The sequence below is a fragment of the Saccopteryx leptura genome, chromosome 13, assembly GCF_036850995.1.
Source record: "Saccopteryx leptura isolate mSacLep1 chromosome 13, mSacLep1_pri_phased_curated, whole genome shotgun sequence".
NCBI lineage: Eukaryota > Metazoa > Chordata > Mammalia > Chiroptera > Emballonuridae > Saccopteryx > Saccopteryx leptura.
In genome coordinates this window covers 56,281,356-56,298,800 of record NC_089515.1, presented here as the reverse complement: position 1 = coordinate 56,298,800, position 17,445 = coordinate 56,281,356, and the positions used below count along the sequence as shown (strand labels likewise).

Below are 17,445 nucleotides of genomic sequence, written 5' to 3'. Positions count from 1 at the left end.
GCCGGAGCCGGGGCCGGGGCCCGCCTGCTGCTGACAAAGCAGGCACGAGGTCCGCATTCATACGCTGGGACGTGACAACCGAGCGGACTCGAGAGGGAACTGGTGGAGCTCCCACCGGAAGTGCCCATCGCGCTGACGAGGCAGAAGAGGTAGGAACCAAAGTGACCAGGAGTAGGGGGCGGGTCGGAAGGAAAAAAAGTGAGCACTTCCGGTTGAGCTCCGTGCCAGCTCCGGACCACCGAGACCTCATGCCCCGAAAGAAGACACCTGGGGCGCCCTTTAGGGGCGCGACAGGTGACATGCAAGGACCTGCAGCTCCCTCAGAGCCCCAGGAAGCCGCAGGGGGCTCAACAGGTGCCCAGGGAGCAGGTGAGGGTGACCCGGGGCCCGGCTACCCGACGCGGCCGGCCCCCCGCCCATCACCCGGATCTGGCCACGCCCACTTGCGTACGTCATGGTCTAGGCCCGCCCGCACTTCCGGGGGCGGGTCCCCATTCCGCTGGCTGCGGGATCTGCGGCGCGCGGGGCCCTGGACGAAAGACGTCGTGTGCAGGTACTATGCGCACGGGATGTGCAAGCACGGGGAGGACTGTCGCTACTCTCACGACCTGTCAGGGCTGCCGACGGCCGGGGAGGGCGGTGGGTCGCCGCGGCGGGCGTCGGCGGAGCTAGGCCGCGGCAGCAATGGCGGCGATGGCGCGGCTGCGGCGGCCGAGGCGGCCGCGGCGCCTGCGCCGAGCGAGCCGGAGCCCCCGGAAGTGGCGTGGGAGCCCCCCGCCGCGTGCTCGCGGTCCTGGCCGGCGATTGGCCCGGAGGCCGGCAGGGCCTTCTTTGAAGAGCAGCCGAGCCTGCTGGCGGCGGGGGGCGCGGGGGCTTTGGGCTGGTCGGAGCCGTTGCATTTCGTTCCCGGGCATTTCTGCTGGGGCGACGGGGCTTTCGAAGCCGCCGAGGCCCCTCCGCCGCTGCAGCCGCCGCAGCCGCCGTGCTGGGGGCCCGTGCGGCGACAGCCTGTCCGCGGGGGTGCGGGGCCGGGGCTGCCGCCGCTGTGCCGCGACGCCGCGCTGGGGGCGTGCTTTCGCGGGGACGCCTGCCCGTACCTGCACGGCGACGTGTGCGATTTCTGCGGGCGGGAAACGCTTCACCCGGAGGACGCGGCGCAGCGGGCTCGGCACATCCGCGCCTGCATCGAGGTGCACGAGCGCGACATGGAGCACTCCTTCGCCGTGCAGCGCAACCTGGATCAGGTGTGCGGCATCTGCATGGAGGTGGTGTGCGAGAAGGCCGAGCCCAGCGAGCGCCGCTTCGGCATCCTGTCCAACTGCAACCACCCCTACTGTCTCAAGTGCATCCGCCACTGGAGGAAGATTCCCCACTTCCGGAGCCGGCTGATCAAGTGCTGCCCCCAGTGCCGGGTCTCTTCTGACCTGGTGATCCCCAGCGAGCGCTGGGTGGAGGATGAAGAGGAGAAGCGGCAGCTCATTCAGGAGTACAAGGAGTCCATGAGCACCAAGACCTGCAGGTATTTCGCTCTGTGCACGGATTGCTGCCCATTCGGACAGAACTGTTTTTACAGGCATGGCGACCCCGAGGGCGAGGTCGAGGTCGAGGGCGTGGTCGAGGGCGAGGTCGAGGGCGAGGGCGAGGAGCCTGAGGGGCAGGCTCCTCGGGCATCCCGCAGTGCCCGCCGTCGACTTTTGGAGTCTGACCAGGTGGGAGAGGGCGGCATGCCCTTTAAAAGCTGTCACCAAGAGCTTGTCATGCTTTGGCTGGCCGGTCTGTTGTGGTGTAATGTGTTTTTTTTTTCCACGGGGTGGTGGTGGTGGAGGGGGGAGAGGCTGCGCTCCCCAGACTCTCAGAACCAGTGGGACTCGCTTCATGAGTGGGAGGGGGCGGGGGCAATGTTACATCTTGAATTCGTGGCGTGACGCTGTGGCTTGTGGCGTAGTGTGCTGAGGCTCTTGTGTCGGCTGTTGCTTGTTCCTTGTGTCTAGGGACATCCACCATGTCCAGCAGCTGTTGAAGCCATTTTTATAGATCATTCATCCATGCTCTCGCCCATCCCCATTTCTCTCCCCTTTTAGGAGTGTGGTGTTGCGCAAAAGTAACCAAAAAAAAAAAAAAAAAAAAAAAGTCCTTAACGTTGTTGTTTGGTGAAATGCCTATTGCTGTCAGTTTATGGTTTATCTTGTCATCTCTGTTTCCAACAGGATTGACTCAGTTCTAGTCTAGTGTTAACAGGAGTGCTACACTCATTTTGAAGCCCCGCAAGCATAAAGGTGCAGGGTCATGGGAGAAGTCTTAACTGAACAAGGAACTTTTTGCTGCTACAGCTTTAAGAAATGGACCCTTGGGGGGCGTGGTGCAGCTGCTCCTCTCTGCTGTTTACGTGTCTGCTCCTTCCCCGGCTCCTTTTCAAGTGCACTTGTTCTTGTTGTCCACTGTGGTTACCTTGTGGTTTTGTGTTGTACTTGACCCAGAACTAGGTGTATATGTTTACATGTTCTGATCCTGCTTGACTTGATGTGAAATGACTTATGTTTAGAGGTAGTATATATTTAAGAATGCTATTTAACTGTGTGTGCGTATAAGTGAGTATAAAAGTTATTTACTTGAAGGCATATACGTATATATATATACATACATATATAAAAGGATAGGTACAACGTAACTATCGTATAATGTGCATGTAATAAAATAACTTAAGAACTAAGAAGCTAAAGGTCAAATGCCTAACAAAATTCACTGTTGTGTTGAGTGTGAGGTGGGTGAATAATTTTTCTGTTCCTTTCACAGGCTTCAGTGATTTTGGCCCAATGTGCCACAGATCATAAAGGACTTACTAAGTAGGAAATGCCTAATTTCTGTGGTGACATTCAGAGCTCACTCCGCTGTTAAAAATACAGAAATGTGTGTTTAAAACTGTCTCGTTCTTCCTTGTAACAAACAGCACAATTCTGGACACAGTTCTTTGTATGCAATGTTGTGTTACCTCTATGTCGTCCACATGGTGGCGCTTGTGACAAAAAGTTTTCAGCATGTAAGTGACGAGGTTATTACAAGAGAACATAGAACAATAAAAGTTTTGAAGCCACTGAGAATGCAATGCAAAGACAAAACATTGACATTCACCATAAATAGATTAAATGAAAATGGCTTACAAACTGAAGTCAAAGGTTTCTGAGTCTTGATTATAATTAAAACGAAACTACGTGCTATTTAAAATACACTTCCCCCTCACCCCCAAAATACCTGAAATAGAAGACTACAGAAACATTCCACGTGGCGGGATTTCTTATAGACCAAGTGCGTATTAAGGATAAATGCATTGCTGGAGGTCAACAAGGATGGTGTGTGCAAACATTAAGTTATGATTAACCAGGGAGATAAAACTATTCCAATTTCATGGTCATTTAATAACGTAGCGTCAGACAAGTGTAGAAAAACATGAGTGAACAATTTGAATACATCTTTTCAGTAACTGAACAAGGAAAGAATGTGACTACCCCACAAAGACAGAATTTCTGCAGCATTTATACTGTGTACTTAGAATTCTGCAAAGCATGAAGTTAATTCCTAAGGACCGTCTTAATGTAATTTCCCCCACCATCCTGATGAGGTGTAAATAAGGTGCAGAGGGCAGATTACTCACTGATAGCACTCTGGCCTGTAGATATAAGTTAGTGGGACAGTGACTGGGACTCGCTGTATTTCCAGATCACAGACACTGTCACCACCCCACCTCCATGGCCAGGAACAGATGGGGCACCTGAACACAGCTACCAGAAACACGTGTGTCATCTTGACCTGTGGATGATTCAGCCAGGTGGGACAGAGATAGGCATAAGTAAGCTCCTACAGAATGTGGAGCTTTGGGGGCTTTCTCTGTGAGTTGTCAGGCTTAGTATTTCTCAGTCTACTTCTCAGAATATGCCTCTGGCACCCACGTTTTCACACCACCTCTGCCATCTTAGTTGACTTCTGATTGCGTAGGGACGTTTCTCAGCCTGTTTTCACTGCTGTCCTTGCTGTAGTCCTTCCCACTTGATTCCTTTGCTCCAGAGAATTCACCCATCAGGAGGTGCCCTGGATGCCTCTTTATAACTGGCTTGCAGGGTGGGTGGTTCTGCATGAAATCCAAACACGTGCCCACTCCCCAGGACCGGGAGAAGATGGGGTACCCTCGAAGGCTCAGTGAGCTCCGAGGCATGGCTCTGCTGTCCAAGAGGTAAAGCTGAACTTGGAAAGCTCTGAGAACTTGGTTCTAATGTACCTCACCTAATGTTGTGAAATACCACGTTTTCGTTCAAGTAGTGTCTCGCACCAGGCAGTGATCATAAAGTTCAGGGGGTTGAGTGGGACAGAGGTTAGTGGAAGATAAAATATTCAGGCATCAGAAAAAGGGTCATTAGAATCCTGACTCTGCTTCTTACCAGCCGTGCACCCTGGGGCACAGTAGTTAAATTTTCTACACCTCAGTTTGTTTGTGTGAGAAATGGGTACAACCCGTGCTTTGCAGGGTTGTTGTGAAGCTCAGGTCTGATTGGGCAAGGAGCTTGGATCACATGGTAGTTTTTAAAGTGGCAGTTCTAAAAGTGGAGTTTGTGTGTGTGGACCTGAGCCGAGTTTGCATAAGAACTAATAGCCCATTAAGTTTTTCTCTTTGGGAACCTTTGTAACTTGAATTAAGGGAACATTATTATTTTATGATTATTTTTCATAGAAAAGGGGGCTCATTGCCTTCATGGTCGTAATTTCAAAGCGGCCAAATAATTTTGTCAGCAGAAGTCACTCAGGTAAAACTAAAAATGTGATCCTATTTCTGAATATACAGTAAAGAACAAAAACAATGCATTACCTGTGACAGATGCCCACCTTCCTGAGTAAAATCAGAAATAAGATGATGCTTAAGAAGATGAAATGCCCTTTCCCTCGTCAGCTCATTCAGGAAGAGGTCAGATCACAGGGTTGTTCCAAGGGCCTGCCCTGTTGGCCTCAGGGACAAAGGAACCCCTGACACACAAAGGTTTTTTCTGTGAGTAATTCAGAGCGTTTGTGGGGCCCCTCCTCCACCAGGACTGATGGACTCCATCCCGGGGTCTGCACAGAGGTTTGGTTCCAACCACATGAAAAACTGCCCAGGGGCAGCAAGTCTGATTTGCCTGTACTGTGTCCAGAATCTGTGGATGTGCAGACTTGAGCAATGCTGAACTGCTGCCTGGAGCTCCTTTCCCTTCTAAGCTGTGGAAGCCACTCTGCCGTACACACTACTGACTCCGTTTGTTGAATTTCAGTGAGGTAATGGGAAACACGTTCAGTTCATAATCTGTTCCCCTGTGTTCCCCTAGTTTGCCTTTTATTTATTTATTTTTGTAGCCCTCCTGGGAGGTTGGCCTCCAGTTCTCACAGCAGTTCTAACCTACAACCTCAGCATGGAATAGAGTTGGGGTGTGATGGGGAAAGGGGTGTTTGGAAAATGTCCCAGCCCTCATGCAGAAAATAATAATAATGATAACTATTACATGTCAGAATTTTTGACATGAAAAATATATACTGCTCACAAAAAATAGGGGATATTTCAAAACGAATATGAAGCGATCAAAAAAGAAGCACTTGATTTTTGTTATTAAACAAGAACATCAGAAAAGCAAACAAGTCAAAGAACGCTGTTTGATTATGCAAATGAGATGCAAAACCAGCTTTTATTTCATTGGTGAAAATGCATTGTGCCAAAGGCTGAAAGTACTAGAGTATCTGCACATTCCCTGATCCCCTAAGTTTTATGAGTGGTGTATATAGTGTATCCCATTTTCCGGTAACCCTCACAAACTAACAAAAATAATTGTGTTAGATCACAGTGAAACTCTCAGTTCAGCTGAGAAATTAGTGGTAGGACAGGCAACATTCTCTGGTATCAACAAAAGAAAATAAAGCTACTGGCACATGGGAAAAAATATTTTTTAGTCTCTCTCGAAAACAATTTGGCAGAAGAATGAATTCACAATCATTTAGCAGGATAGAGTAAGTAATTAAAAATTATACATGCCATGATTTATAGGGTGGTACTGATTGCACTCAAATTAATTTTAAATGCCAATATCGCACTGTTGAGAAAGAAAAATCACATAATAAAATAGGTATCCCAATCTGTACATTTTAAAGAAGCAACGGCATACACACATATAATCAGACACGATTAAGAAAGACAAAAGCGAAAATTAGCGGGTTAGAAAGTGGGACTATAAAAGCTGTCCGTTGGAGGGGGGAATCAATAAACAGATCAGCTGTTAACTTAAGAATTAAAAGACAAAGTGCACCGTCTGTGAGGAAGAGAGATGTCCTACTTTTGGTTGGTTGTGGGCACGTGGGGCGACAGCCCCAAAAGTTCACACAGGAGCAGGTGCGGTGGTGCCCGGTGGTCGACTGCTCTTCCGTGGACAGCCGCCTGGAAGCGGGTTCAAATCCCGCCCACCACTGTTCACTTCAGTTACTCTTGTCTCTGTCCCTCGCACTGGGACCCCTGTCATTTAATTAAGGACATCTTGGAAGTTTTCTCTCTTACCTTCCACCCATTTCTCCCGTCTCCCGCTCCCTCCCCCTAGAAACTGCCAGCCTTGTTTGTTGTCTGTTTCTGTGAGTTTTTTCTTTTTCCAATTCTGCATAGGAAAGAGATCAGACAATATTTGTCTCTGACTTATTTCCCTTGGTGTAATGCCTCAAGAGTCATTGGTGGTTTTACAAATGGCTAGATTTTCCTGCACTTTTTATGGCTTAATAATATCCTCTCGTCTGACATAATGTCTACCAAAGCATAACCAATGCACATAGCACACACACATGATCAATTTTATGGAAAAAAATGGCACAAAAATGTAAAAATAAATAGGAAAGATCAGGATAAAATATTTCTGCATTTTTATCCTTTTTAATAAGTTAAAGGGAAGGAATGGAATCATACCTGCTTGAATCAGACACAAACAAGGAGGTCCCTTCTTTTTATTGACTGTTAAATTATTTTGATAATCAGTGCATTGCCTACAAACACAAAAAACATGTCAAAGAGGGATGTAAATTCACCTCTCTCAGCAGATGGTGTATAACATTGCATGTTAAAAATCTAATACTATCTGGAACACTTCAAAAAAATAAAAACCAGGTGTGAAAAAGATTATATGTAAAGCAATCATGTAGAAAATATAACAGAGACCTACTTTCTATGGAAACAGTCCTTTAAAGTGCGTAGGAATAAACTTTAAAATCCACATATAAGTGAAGTTATACAATATTTGTCTTGCTCTGCCTGAGTTATGTCACTTCATAAAATACACTCAAGTTTCATCTATATTGTTGCAATGACAAGATTTTGTTCTTCTTTGTAGCCAAGTAGTACTCCACTGTGTGTATACAAGGGCCAGAGTAGGTTTTCTGTTGTGATATGTGCACCGATTTATTCGTATGTTATTATTTTCGTTATTCTCTTCCATATGAACCACTGTAAGCCTAATTTGTCCCACTCTGTGTACGTATAAAGATACAGAAGGACTGAGTAAGAGAACTTGAAGGGTTCCCCTATATTGCAGGAACTTTATAAAGTATTTTATAACCAAGTAATCCACAGACTGGTTAGAAGCGAGGATTGGAGGACTCCAGGAGTCCCAGACAACCATAGGTGCCATAGGTGAGCCATAAGAATTCTCACTCCATCCATGCCAGTCTCTGTACCACTGGGTTGGCACTTATATTAGGTACATATTACATATCATAAGGAGAAAGTCTCTTATTGTACTTCCACCAGCGATCACCCCATTTCTTTGATTCTTTTTGAAGCCAGACTCTTCAAAATGTTGTCTGTACCCACTCACCGTCTCCTGTTCAGCTCCCTTCTGGTCTGTCTTAAAGACCCTCCTCTCTGCCTTCACAACCTCCACTCTGTGGACACAGACTGCACCAGGTCCGTGTTGTTGAATCCAGCACTCAGCCCACTGCCCCGTCCTTACTCAATGACTCAACAGCAGGGGACACGGCTTGACCCTCATTCTCTTCGGGGGTGAATTCCCCCCATGTGGCTTTCAGGACCCCACACTCCCGTCCGGCTCCCCCCAGTCTCACCCATCATCCTTTCTCCTCTTCCCCTGCAGACTTCTCTTCAAATGAGTTATTAAGAAAAGGCACGTCCGGGGCCCTGGCTGGTTGGCTCAGCGGTAGAGCGTCGGCCTAGCGTGCGGAGGACCCGGGTTCGATTCCCAGCCAGGGCACACAGGAGAAGCGCCCATTTGCTTCTCCACTCCTCCCCCTCTCCTTCCTCTCTGTCTCTCTCTTCCCCTCCCGCAGCCGAGGCTCCATTGGAGCAAAGATGGCCCGGGCGCTGGGGATGGCTCCTTGGCCTCTGCCCCAGGCGCTCGAGTGGCTCTGGTCGCAACATGGCGACGCCCCGGAGGGGCAGAGCATCGTCCCCTGGTGGGCAGAGCGTCGCCCCATGGTGGGCGTACCGGGTGGATCCTGGTCGGGCGCATGCGGGAGTCTGACTGTCTCTCCCTGTTTCCAGCTTCAGAAAAATGCAAAAAAAAAAAAAAAGAAAAGGCACATCTGTCACCTCCTGGTTTTCTGCAGGAGGAGGGGAAGGTATGTTCTCATTCAATGGGTTGCAGTGGAAAGGGTGTCCTTCCTGGGCCAGAGCTGGTTTTGTCAGTGAGAAAACGGCCTGTGCAGTCACATCAAAGCCAGCCCAGCTTAGCGCTGGTCTTCTTATGCTCAGCATGCATTCAGCCCTGGGCTGCTTTAAATCACAGTACTGGACTGCCCAAATCAGTGATGGTCAGCCCCAGGGTTTTCAGCAAGATGAGAAAATAAAAAAAGAGCTCTAGAAAGAGAGTTGGGGTGGGTTGCAAGGTAGATGGAGTTAACACCTCTCCCAAAGGAGGAATCGGATCAGGCTCTCCCCCTGATTAAAATCTTCCTGCTGCCCGTTAGAAGAAGTTAAGACCAAACCTGTTCATCTAATTTGCAAGATACCTTCACACGTGCGCGCGCGCGCACACACACACACGCCTTGAAGTTGTAGCAGCAATGTTCTCTCTGTTCATTGAATGCAGGGTACTTTTGCTAAACATCTTTGCCTTGATGCACTCTCTCCGTTGATGCTATAACACTGTTTCAGTGGTGGAATTTAAGCACAGGACTCAGGATAAGGTGGCTACAAGCAAGGTGGCTACATCAGAGCCCAAGGGACTGCAGTAGTTGTCACGGTCTGTTTTAGGGAGACACTTGTGGGCAGAGATTGAACTCTGGAAGAGGCATCAGGTAGATTGGAACTTGGTTGGCATGATTTTCTCTCCAGATGTGACGTCTGCCACCTCTTGTCTGCCTCGTCAATCCCCAGCACTCACTCTGTTCCGGGCACACTTAAATTTGTTTCATTTCCAAGCCTGATGACCTCGGTGCTAGCTCATTTCTCTGCTTAGGATGTTGTTTCCTTGTTTTTATAAAATAATTTCCTTAAAGATTTTATTTATTGATTTTTAGAGAGAGGAGAGAAAGAGAGAGAAAGGCAGTAGGCAGAGCAGGAAGCATCAACTCAAAGTTGTTGCTTCTCATTTGTGCCTTGACTGGGCAAGCCCAGGGTTTCAAACCCGCGACCTCAGCAATCCAGGTGGACACTTGATCCACTGCGCCATCACAGGTCAGGCTAAATTTTATTTTCCATTTAATGTTTGCACTTAATATTTCAAGTGTACAACGTAGTGGTTAGAATTTGCGAAGTCTCCCCCCCCCCCCCGATATTTCCATTACCTATGTGGCACCGTACATAGTGACCACAGTATCAGTGACTGTGTTCTCTGTGCTGGACTTGACATCTCTGTGATTATTTTGAAACTACCAATTTGTAGTTTTTAATCCTGTCACCTTTTTCACCCAGGCTCCCACCCCCACCCCTTTGGCACCCATCAGTCTGTTCTCTGTGTCTCTGAGTCTGTTTCTGTTTTACTTGTTTGTTTATTTTGCTGCTTAGATTCTACCTATAAGTGAAAGCATATGGTATGTGTCTGATTCATTTCACTCATAATACTCTCTAGGTCCATCCATGCCATCAAAAGTGGCAAGATTTTATTCTTTTTTTGTGACCGAGTAGTACTCCATTGTGGAAAGGCACCACAGCTTTTTTATCCGCTCATCTGCTGATGGGCACTTGCCTTGCTTTCAGACCTTGACTATTGTAAATAGTTCTGCAGTGAACATAGGGTAGGGCGCATATATTCTTTCCAATTAGAGTTTTGGTTTTCTTTGGATATGTTCCCAGAAGTGGAATTGCTGGATCATAAGGCTGTTCCATTTCTCATTTTTTGAGGGAATTCCATACTGTTTTCCACAGTGGCTGCAGCAGTCTGCATTCCCACCAGCAGTGCAGGAGGGTTCCCTTTTCTCCACACCCTCGCCAGTACCTGTTGTGTGTTGGTTTATTGATGAGAGCGATTCTGACGGGTGTAAGGTGATATCTCTTTGTGGTTTTCACTGGCATTTCCTCATTTTTTTATGTTTTTGTTTGTTTTGTTTCTTTATCTCTACTGAAATGACCTATGGGATCACAGAAGCTGTCTCTTTGTGTTTTGGTTTCAATTGCCTGGAGCCATGTGCACACTCATAGACATCCCCATTCTAAGGGAATGTGGTCCGCCCCAGCAGCAGAAATAAGGGGCTTTGAGTGACAGTTTACCTCCATCACTATTGCCGTTGACCCCTCTATTTTAAAAGTCACTGGTCAATACAGAAATCAATTGCCTGAAAGCTTGCCAAGCTGGCCAACTCTGCACGAAACATTCCTCTGCAGCCATGGAACAGGATAACGGCCTAATGGTGAGAATGTAGCCACCAACCTCCTCACTGCAGGGAAGCCCCCCAAATATGTAGTCGCTGGGCCCCAGCCCCTCGATTCTGGAGCTCACTGCCTTTCTGGCTGCTGCATTTGACAGCTGTTTTGTCTTCTGATTGTATCCTTAACAATTTCAAGTCTTCCGGATGAGAGTGCTGACATCTTTGTATTTCATTATAGAAATTCATAAGGGGCCCTGGCTGAGTGGTTCCGTGGATAAAGCGTCATCCTAGAGCACCAAGATCATGGGTTCGATCCTCGGTCAGGGCACCTACGAGAAACAACCAATAAGTTCACAACTAAAAATGGAACAACTAAGTGGAACAATGAGTTGATGGTTCTCTCTCATTCTCTCTCCTTCTCTCTCTCTCTTCTTCTCTCTCTATCTCTCAAATCAGTGGAAAAGAAATTTAACTATTAAAGAAATTTAATTAGTGAATTAAAAATTTACCCCCCAAAAAGCCACACAGGCCCCAGATAATAATTTCTAACAAATCGTCTAGAAACAGCTCATATTGAAACACAGACTTTTCCAGGAAATGTCAAAGGAACAGATTTTTCCAACACGTGTCACGTATTTGAAACAAATACATTCAAATTTGTACATTTTTTTTCCACGTGACTTTTAAAGGTGAGATGAAGAAGGCTGTGGTCTGATAAACAAAAGGCAGGCAGGTCTTATTTTTAGATGCAGAGGAAAAAAATTCTGTGTAACAGTTTGTAAATCAAATCTAGAAATGTAACAGTAAAAATTGGAAAATATTTTAAAGCAAGAAATTCCTAAGGGGAGCGGTGGAGCCACGCATTGGGAAAATGATAGGACTAGATCCATGGCCAAGGTCATACTGCCTGTCTCCTGACATGCTGGGATTTCAGGCCTGAAACTTTGGTCAGGACTCTGCCTGGAGCCATGAAGGAGGGGCTGGTGCCGAACCTGGGTTCTCTAAAGACGGAACTAGGAACCCCTGTTCTTGCATTGCCTTAAGGGATAGACACCATCCATTTGGAAGTCCCACTAAACGTCATTGTTCATGGACAACGGAAACCCTCTTAGTCTTGGATCAGAGCTATGTTAAGAAAGAATCTTGTGAAAAATCAGTCGTTTCATTGGAGGATTCTACCAAACATTTAAAGAAGAATTAACGCCAAGTTTTCACAGTCTCTTCCAGAAAATAGAAGAGTAAGAGCCATTTGAGGAAATCATCAATACCTTGGTACTAAAATCAGGCAATTGCAATATCCCCTTCCCCCCCAGAAATGAAAAGAATGGAAAACCACAGACCAGCATCCCTCATAAGTGTGGATACAAAACTCCTAGAAATGTTTGTAAATATAATTCAGCAACTTATATATATATGCACCATGAAAAAATGAGGTTTATTAAAGGAATATTGAAGCAAAGCTGTTCAATATTCATAATTAAATGGAACCCATCATATATTACTAAGCTAAAAAAGGAAAAATCACATGGTTATAGCAGTCAATGCAGAGAAAACATTTTAACATAATTAAACACCCATTTATGATTTTTAAAAGTCTAAAAAAAAAAAATGGAAGGCAATTTGGATGGCCAACACACAATGCACTCTACAGATGATGTACCCTAGAATCACCCACTTGAGACCTGTATCATTTTATGAACTGATGTCACCCCCATATTTATATGTATATGTGTATATGTATACAACTTGTGTATATAGACATATATGCATGTATGTATGCATATGTATATATTTACATAAATGTATATGTAAATAGGAGAGCTGCCCCAACTTGATAAAGCCATCAGGTATCCAGCAGGTGACATACTCGATACTGAGAGGTTGAATGTTTTTCCTGAAAACATCCAAACAAAGCAAGATGTCTGCTCTCGCCACTCCCAACATATTACTTGAAGTCCAGCACAAAAAAGTGATTTTAAAAAATGCATACAGATAGTAAAGAAAATTAAAAGTGTCCGTTTGCAGATGACAAAATGGTATACATAGAAAACCCTAAGGACTTGTACACGAACTTCTTAGAACTAGTATGTGAGTTCAGGAAATGAGGACAACATGCAAAATTCAGCTGCCTTTCTGTGTTCTAGCAGTGACCAGGCAGAAACTGACATTCAAAATGTACTGGCGTTTATAACCACTCAAGAAGAATGAAATACTTAGATATAATCCAGGACTTCTACTCAGGAAAATACACACTGCTGGTGAAGTGTTTTTGTTTTTAAAAAATCCCAATAAATCAAGGGATACACTGCATTTATGGGTTGGAAGATCTGACCCAGTAAAAATGCCACTTCTCCCCACCTTTGACTACAGGTTGAACTACATTCCTATGAAAATCCTAGTAATCACTTTTGTGGTTATCGACAGGCTTATTTGTGGCACCGTGGATGGAGCATTGACCTGGAACGTTGAGGTCGCCGGTCTAAAAAAACACCTTGGGCTTTCCTGTCTCTCTCTCCTCTCTAAAATAAATAAAATCTTAGAAAAATTAAAAATAAAAATTTATGTGGGGTGTCAGAGGCTTTAGAATAGTGAAAAATAATTTGGAAAGAAGTAACAGTCACTATAGTTGTTTTCAGGACTTACTGTGTAGTTACAGTAATGAAGATGGCTGCATTGGGGGAGAGAGAGATACTTCAGTGAGACAGAACAGAGAACTCAGAAACAGCCCACGCACACACAGCCAACTGATTATTTACAAAGGTGCAAAAGCCTTAAAGGGAAATAAACCGACACTTTATTTTTTTTAAATCTTTTATTTATTTAAGAGAGAGAAGAGAGGAAGAGAAGGGAGAGGATGAGCAGGAAGCATCAACTTCCATATGTGCCTTGACCAGGCAAGCCCAGGATTTCAGACCAGCGACCTCAGTGTCCCAGGTCGACGCTTTATCCACTGCGCCACCACAGGTCAGGCCTAAACCTACACTTTATACAGAGTGAATTAAAAATGGATTATAGATTTTATTTTTAAATTTTTTTACAGGGACAGAGAGAGAGTCAGATAGAGGGATAGATATAGACAGACAGACAGGAACGGAGAGAGATGAGAAGCATCAATCATCAGTTTTTTGTTGCAACATCGTAGTTGTTCATTGATTGCTTTCTCATATGTGCCATGACCGCGGGCCTTCAGCAGACTGAGTAACCCCCCGCTCGAGCCAGTGACCTTGGGTCCAAGCTAGTGAGCTTTTTGCTCAAGCCAGATGAGCTCGCGCTCAAGCTGGCAACCCCGGGATCTCAAACATGGGTCCTTCTGCATCCCAGTCAGATGCTCTATCTACTGCGCCACCGCCTGGTCAGGCAAAATGGATTATAGATTTAAAGAGAAAATATAGACCCTGGCCAGTTGGCTCAGCAGTAGAGCGTTGGCCTGGTTTGTGGAAGTCCCGGGTTTGATTCCCAGCCAGGGCACACAGGAGAAGTGCCCATCTGCTTCTCCACCCCTCCCCCTCTCCTTCCTCTTTGTCTCTCTCTTCCCCTCCCGCATCCAAGGCTCCGTTGGAGCAGAGTTGGCCTGGGTGCTGAGGATGGCTCCATGGCCTCTGCCTCAGGCGCTAGAATGGCTTTGGTTTCAATGGAGCAACACCCCAGATGGGCAGAGCATCGCCCCTGGTGGGCGTGCTGGGTGGATCCTGGTTGGGCGCTTGCGGGAGTCTTTTCTCTTCCTCCCTGCTTCTCACTTCAGAAAAATACAAAAAAAAGAAAACAGAAAATACAGTAAGCACTAAAATACTCAATATAGGAGAAAATATTTGGGACTCATGGTCTGATAGAGGATCTTTAGATAAAAAATCAAGAACACTACCCATAAAAAGTGAATCAATAAATTAAACTTCATCAAAGTGTAAAGTTTTTGGCCCTGGCCCAGTCACTCAGTTGGTGAGAGCATCATCCTGACAGGCCAAGGTTGCATGTTTAATCCTCGGTGAGGGCACATACAAGAATCAATTAAGGCCTGACCTGTGGTGGCGCAGTGGATAAAGCGTCGACCTGGAAATGCTGAGGTCGCCGGTTCGAAACCCTGGGCTTGCCTGGTCAAGGCACATATGGGAGTTGATGCTTCCAGCTACTCCCCACCTTCTCTCTCTGTCTCTCTCCTCTCTCTCTCTCTCTCTCTGTCTCTCTCCTCTCTAAAATGAATAAATAAAATTAAAAAGAATCAATTAAGGAATGCATAAATAAATGGAACAGCAAATTAATATTTCTTTTTCTCTGAAATCATGTGACAGTAACGGGGAGGGGAGCGGGCGAGGAAGGAGAGAGAGGGGGTGGGGGAGGAGAGGGGCACAAAGAAAACCAGATAGAAGGTGACAGAAGACAATTTGACTTTGGGTGAGAGGTATGCAACATAATCAAATATCAAAATAATCTGGAGATGTTTTCTCTGAATATATGTACCCTAATTGATCAATGTTACTGCATTAAAATTAATAAAAGTAAGATAAAAATACCCTAACAAAAACTAAGAAAAAAATGAAATCAATAAATTAAAAAAAATTAAATTTAAAACCATTGCTATGTGAAAGGCCCTGCGATGATGATGAAAAGCCAAACTACAGACAAGGAGAAAATACTTGCGAGCCACATATCTGATGAAGACTAAAATCTAAATTACATAAAGAAGCCTCAAAACTCAATATTATAAAACCAACAAACAAAAAAAATCATTTTGAAAACAGGCAAGGGCCCTGGCCCTTTGGCTCAGTGGTAGAGCACTGACCCGGCTTGTGGGGAAGTCCCGGGTTCGATTCCTGGTCAGGGCACACAGGAGAAGTGCCCATCTTCTCCTCCCCCCATTTCTTCTCTCTCTCTCTCTCTCTCTCCCTCCCTCCCTCCCTCTGTCCCTCCTGCAGCCATGACTCATTGAAGTGCATTGGCCTCAGGCACCAGCCCCCACCTTAAGGGCTAAGAAGACCTCAGTTGCTGAGCAACAGCAGTGCCCCAGATGGGCAGAGCATTGCCCCCTAGTGGGCTTGTGGAATGGATCCTAGTAGAGGGCATGCGAGAGTCTGTCTCTGCTTCCCCTCCTCTCACTGAATTAAAAAAACAACAACAGGCAAGGAAGATGAATGAACATTTTACTAGAGAGGGCGTACAAATGACAACAAGCACATTGGAGAATGTTCAGTTCCTCCAGCCACTAGAGGAACGCAGATTGAGATGACAGTGAGGTATCGTTACACACCTCTTAGGACGTATCGTTTCTTAAGTGGTAACACCAGTTACAACCCAAGCACTCATCAGGAGGTGAGTGGATAAAAACTGTGGTACATTTGCACCAGGGAAGACTACTCAGACATAAAAAATAAAGAAGAAAATCTTACCTTTTGCTACAGCATGGATGGACCTGGAGAGCATTTATGCTAAGTGAGCAAGGCAGGCAGAGAAAGACAAATTCCATATAATCTCACCTCTATGTGGAATCGTAATGAACAAAAGAAACAAACAAAATAGAAACAGACCCATAGATACACAGAACAGACGGACTCTACCCAGAAAAGCTATTATTTAGAATCAAAGGACCAATAAATACCTTCCCAGACCAAAAAAAAAAAAAAGCTAAAGGTGTTCATCTCCACCAAACCAATATTACAAGAAATGTTAAAGTATCTTCTTTAAGAAGACAAAAATATAAAAAATATGAGTAATAATAGGTCCTGGCTGGTTGATTCAGTGGTAGAGCATTGGCTTGGCGTGTGGAAGTCCCAGGTTCAATTCCCAGCCAGGGCACACAGGAGAAGTGCCCATCTGCTTCTCCACCCCTCCCCCTCTCCTTCCTCTCTGTCTCTCTCTTCCCTTCCCACAGCCAAGGCTCCATTGGAGCAAAAGATGGCCCGGGCACTGAGGATGGCTCTGTGGCCTCTGCCTCAGGCACTAGAATGGCTCCGGTTGCAACAGAGCAACGCCCCAGATGGGCAGAGCATCGCCCCCTGGTGGGCATGCTGGGGGTGGATCTCAGTCGGGTGCATGTGGGAGTCTATCTTTGCCTCCTCGCTTCTCACTTCAGAGAAATAAAAAAAAAAGAGTAATAATAAAATGGCCATAAATACATATCTATCAATAATTAACTTTAAATGCAAATGGATTAAATGCTCCAAATCAAAAGAAATATAGAGGCTGAATGGGTAACAAAACAAGACTCTTAACATGTACTGCCTACAAGAGACTCACTTCAAATCGAAAGACATACACAGGCTGAAAGTAAAGGAATGGGAAAAAATATTTCATGAAAATGGAAACAAAAGATAGTAAAGACAAAATAAGTAAAGAAGCAGAACAGAAACAGACTCAGAGATGCAGAGAACAGACTGATGGTTGTCAGCGGGGAGGGTGCTCTGGAGAATGGGTGAAAAGTCAAGGCATTAAGAAGTACAGATTGGTGGTTACAGAATCAGTCACGGGGCTGTAAAGTAACAGCCTAGGGAATATAGTCACTAATATCCTAATAGCTGTCTGGTGCCAGGTAGGCACTAGATTCATCAGGTGGTCAGGAAGTGATATAAATGTCTAATCACAGGGTCATACACCTAAAACTAATAGAATATTGTATGTCAACTATAACTGGAAAATTAAAAATTTAAA

The 17,445-nt window shown here is 45.6% G+C and overlaps 1 protein-coding gene across 1 annotated transcript; it reads left to right on the top strand.

Annotated features, from left to right (window-relative positions):
• The first annotated feature begins 223 nt into the window (after positions 1-223).
• MKRN3 (makorin ring finger protein 3) lies at positions 224-3,148 on the top strand. Its single transcript, XM_066355060.1, has 2 exons — positions 224-1,709; positions 2,208-3,148. Exons 1-2 carry the CDS (start codon positions 249-251, stop codon positions 2,211-2,213), a joined length of 1,467 nt encoding a protein of 488 aa, XP_066211157.1. The 5' UTR covers positions 224-248; the 3' UTR covers positions 2,214-3,148.
• The last annotated feature ends 14,297 nt before the right edge of the window (positions 3,149-17,445 follow it).

Coding starts and splice junctions, on each gene's coding strand:
- MKRN3 (XM_066355060.1), top strand. CDS start 249: ATGCCCCGAAAGAAGACACCTGGGGCGCCCTTTAGGGGCGCGACAGGT.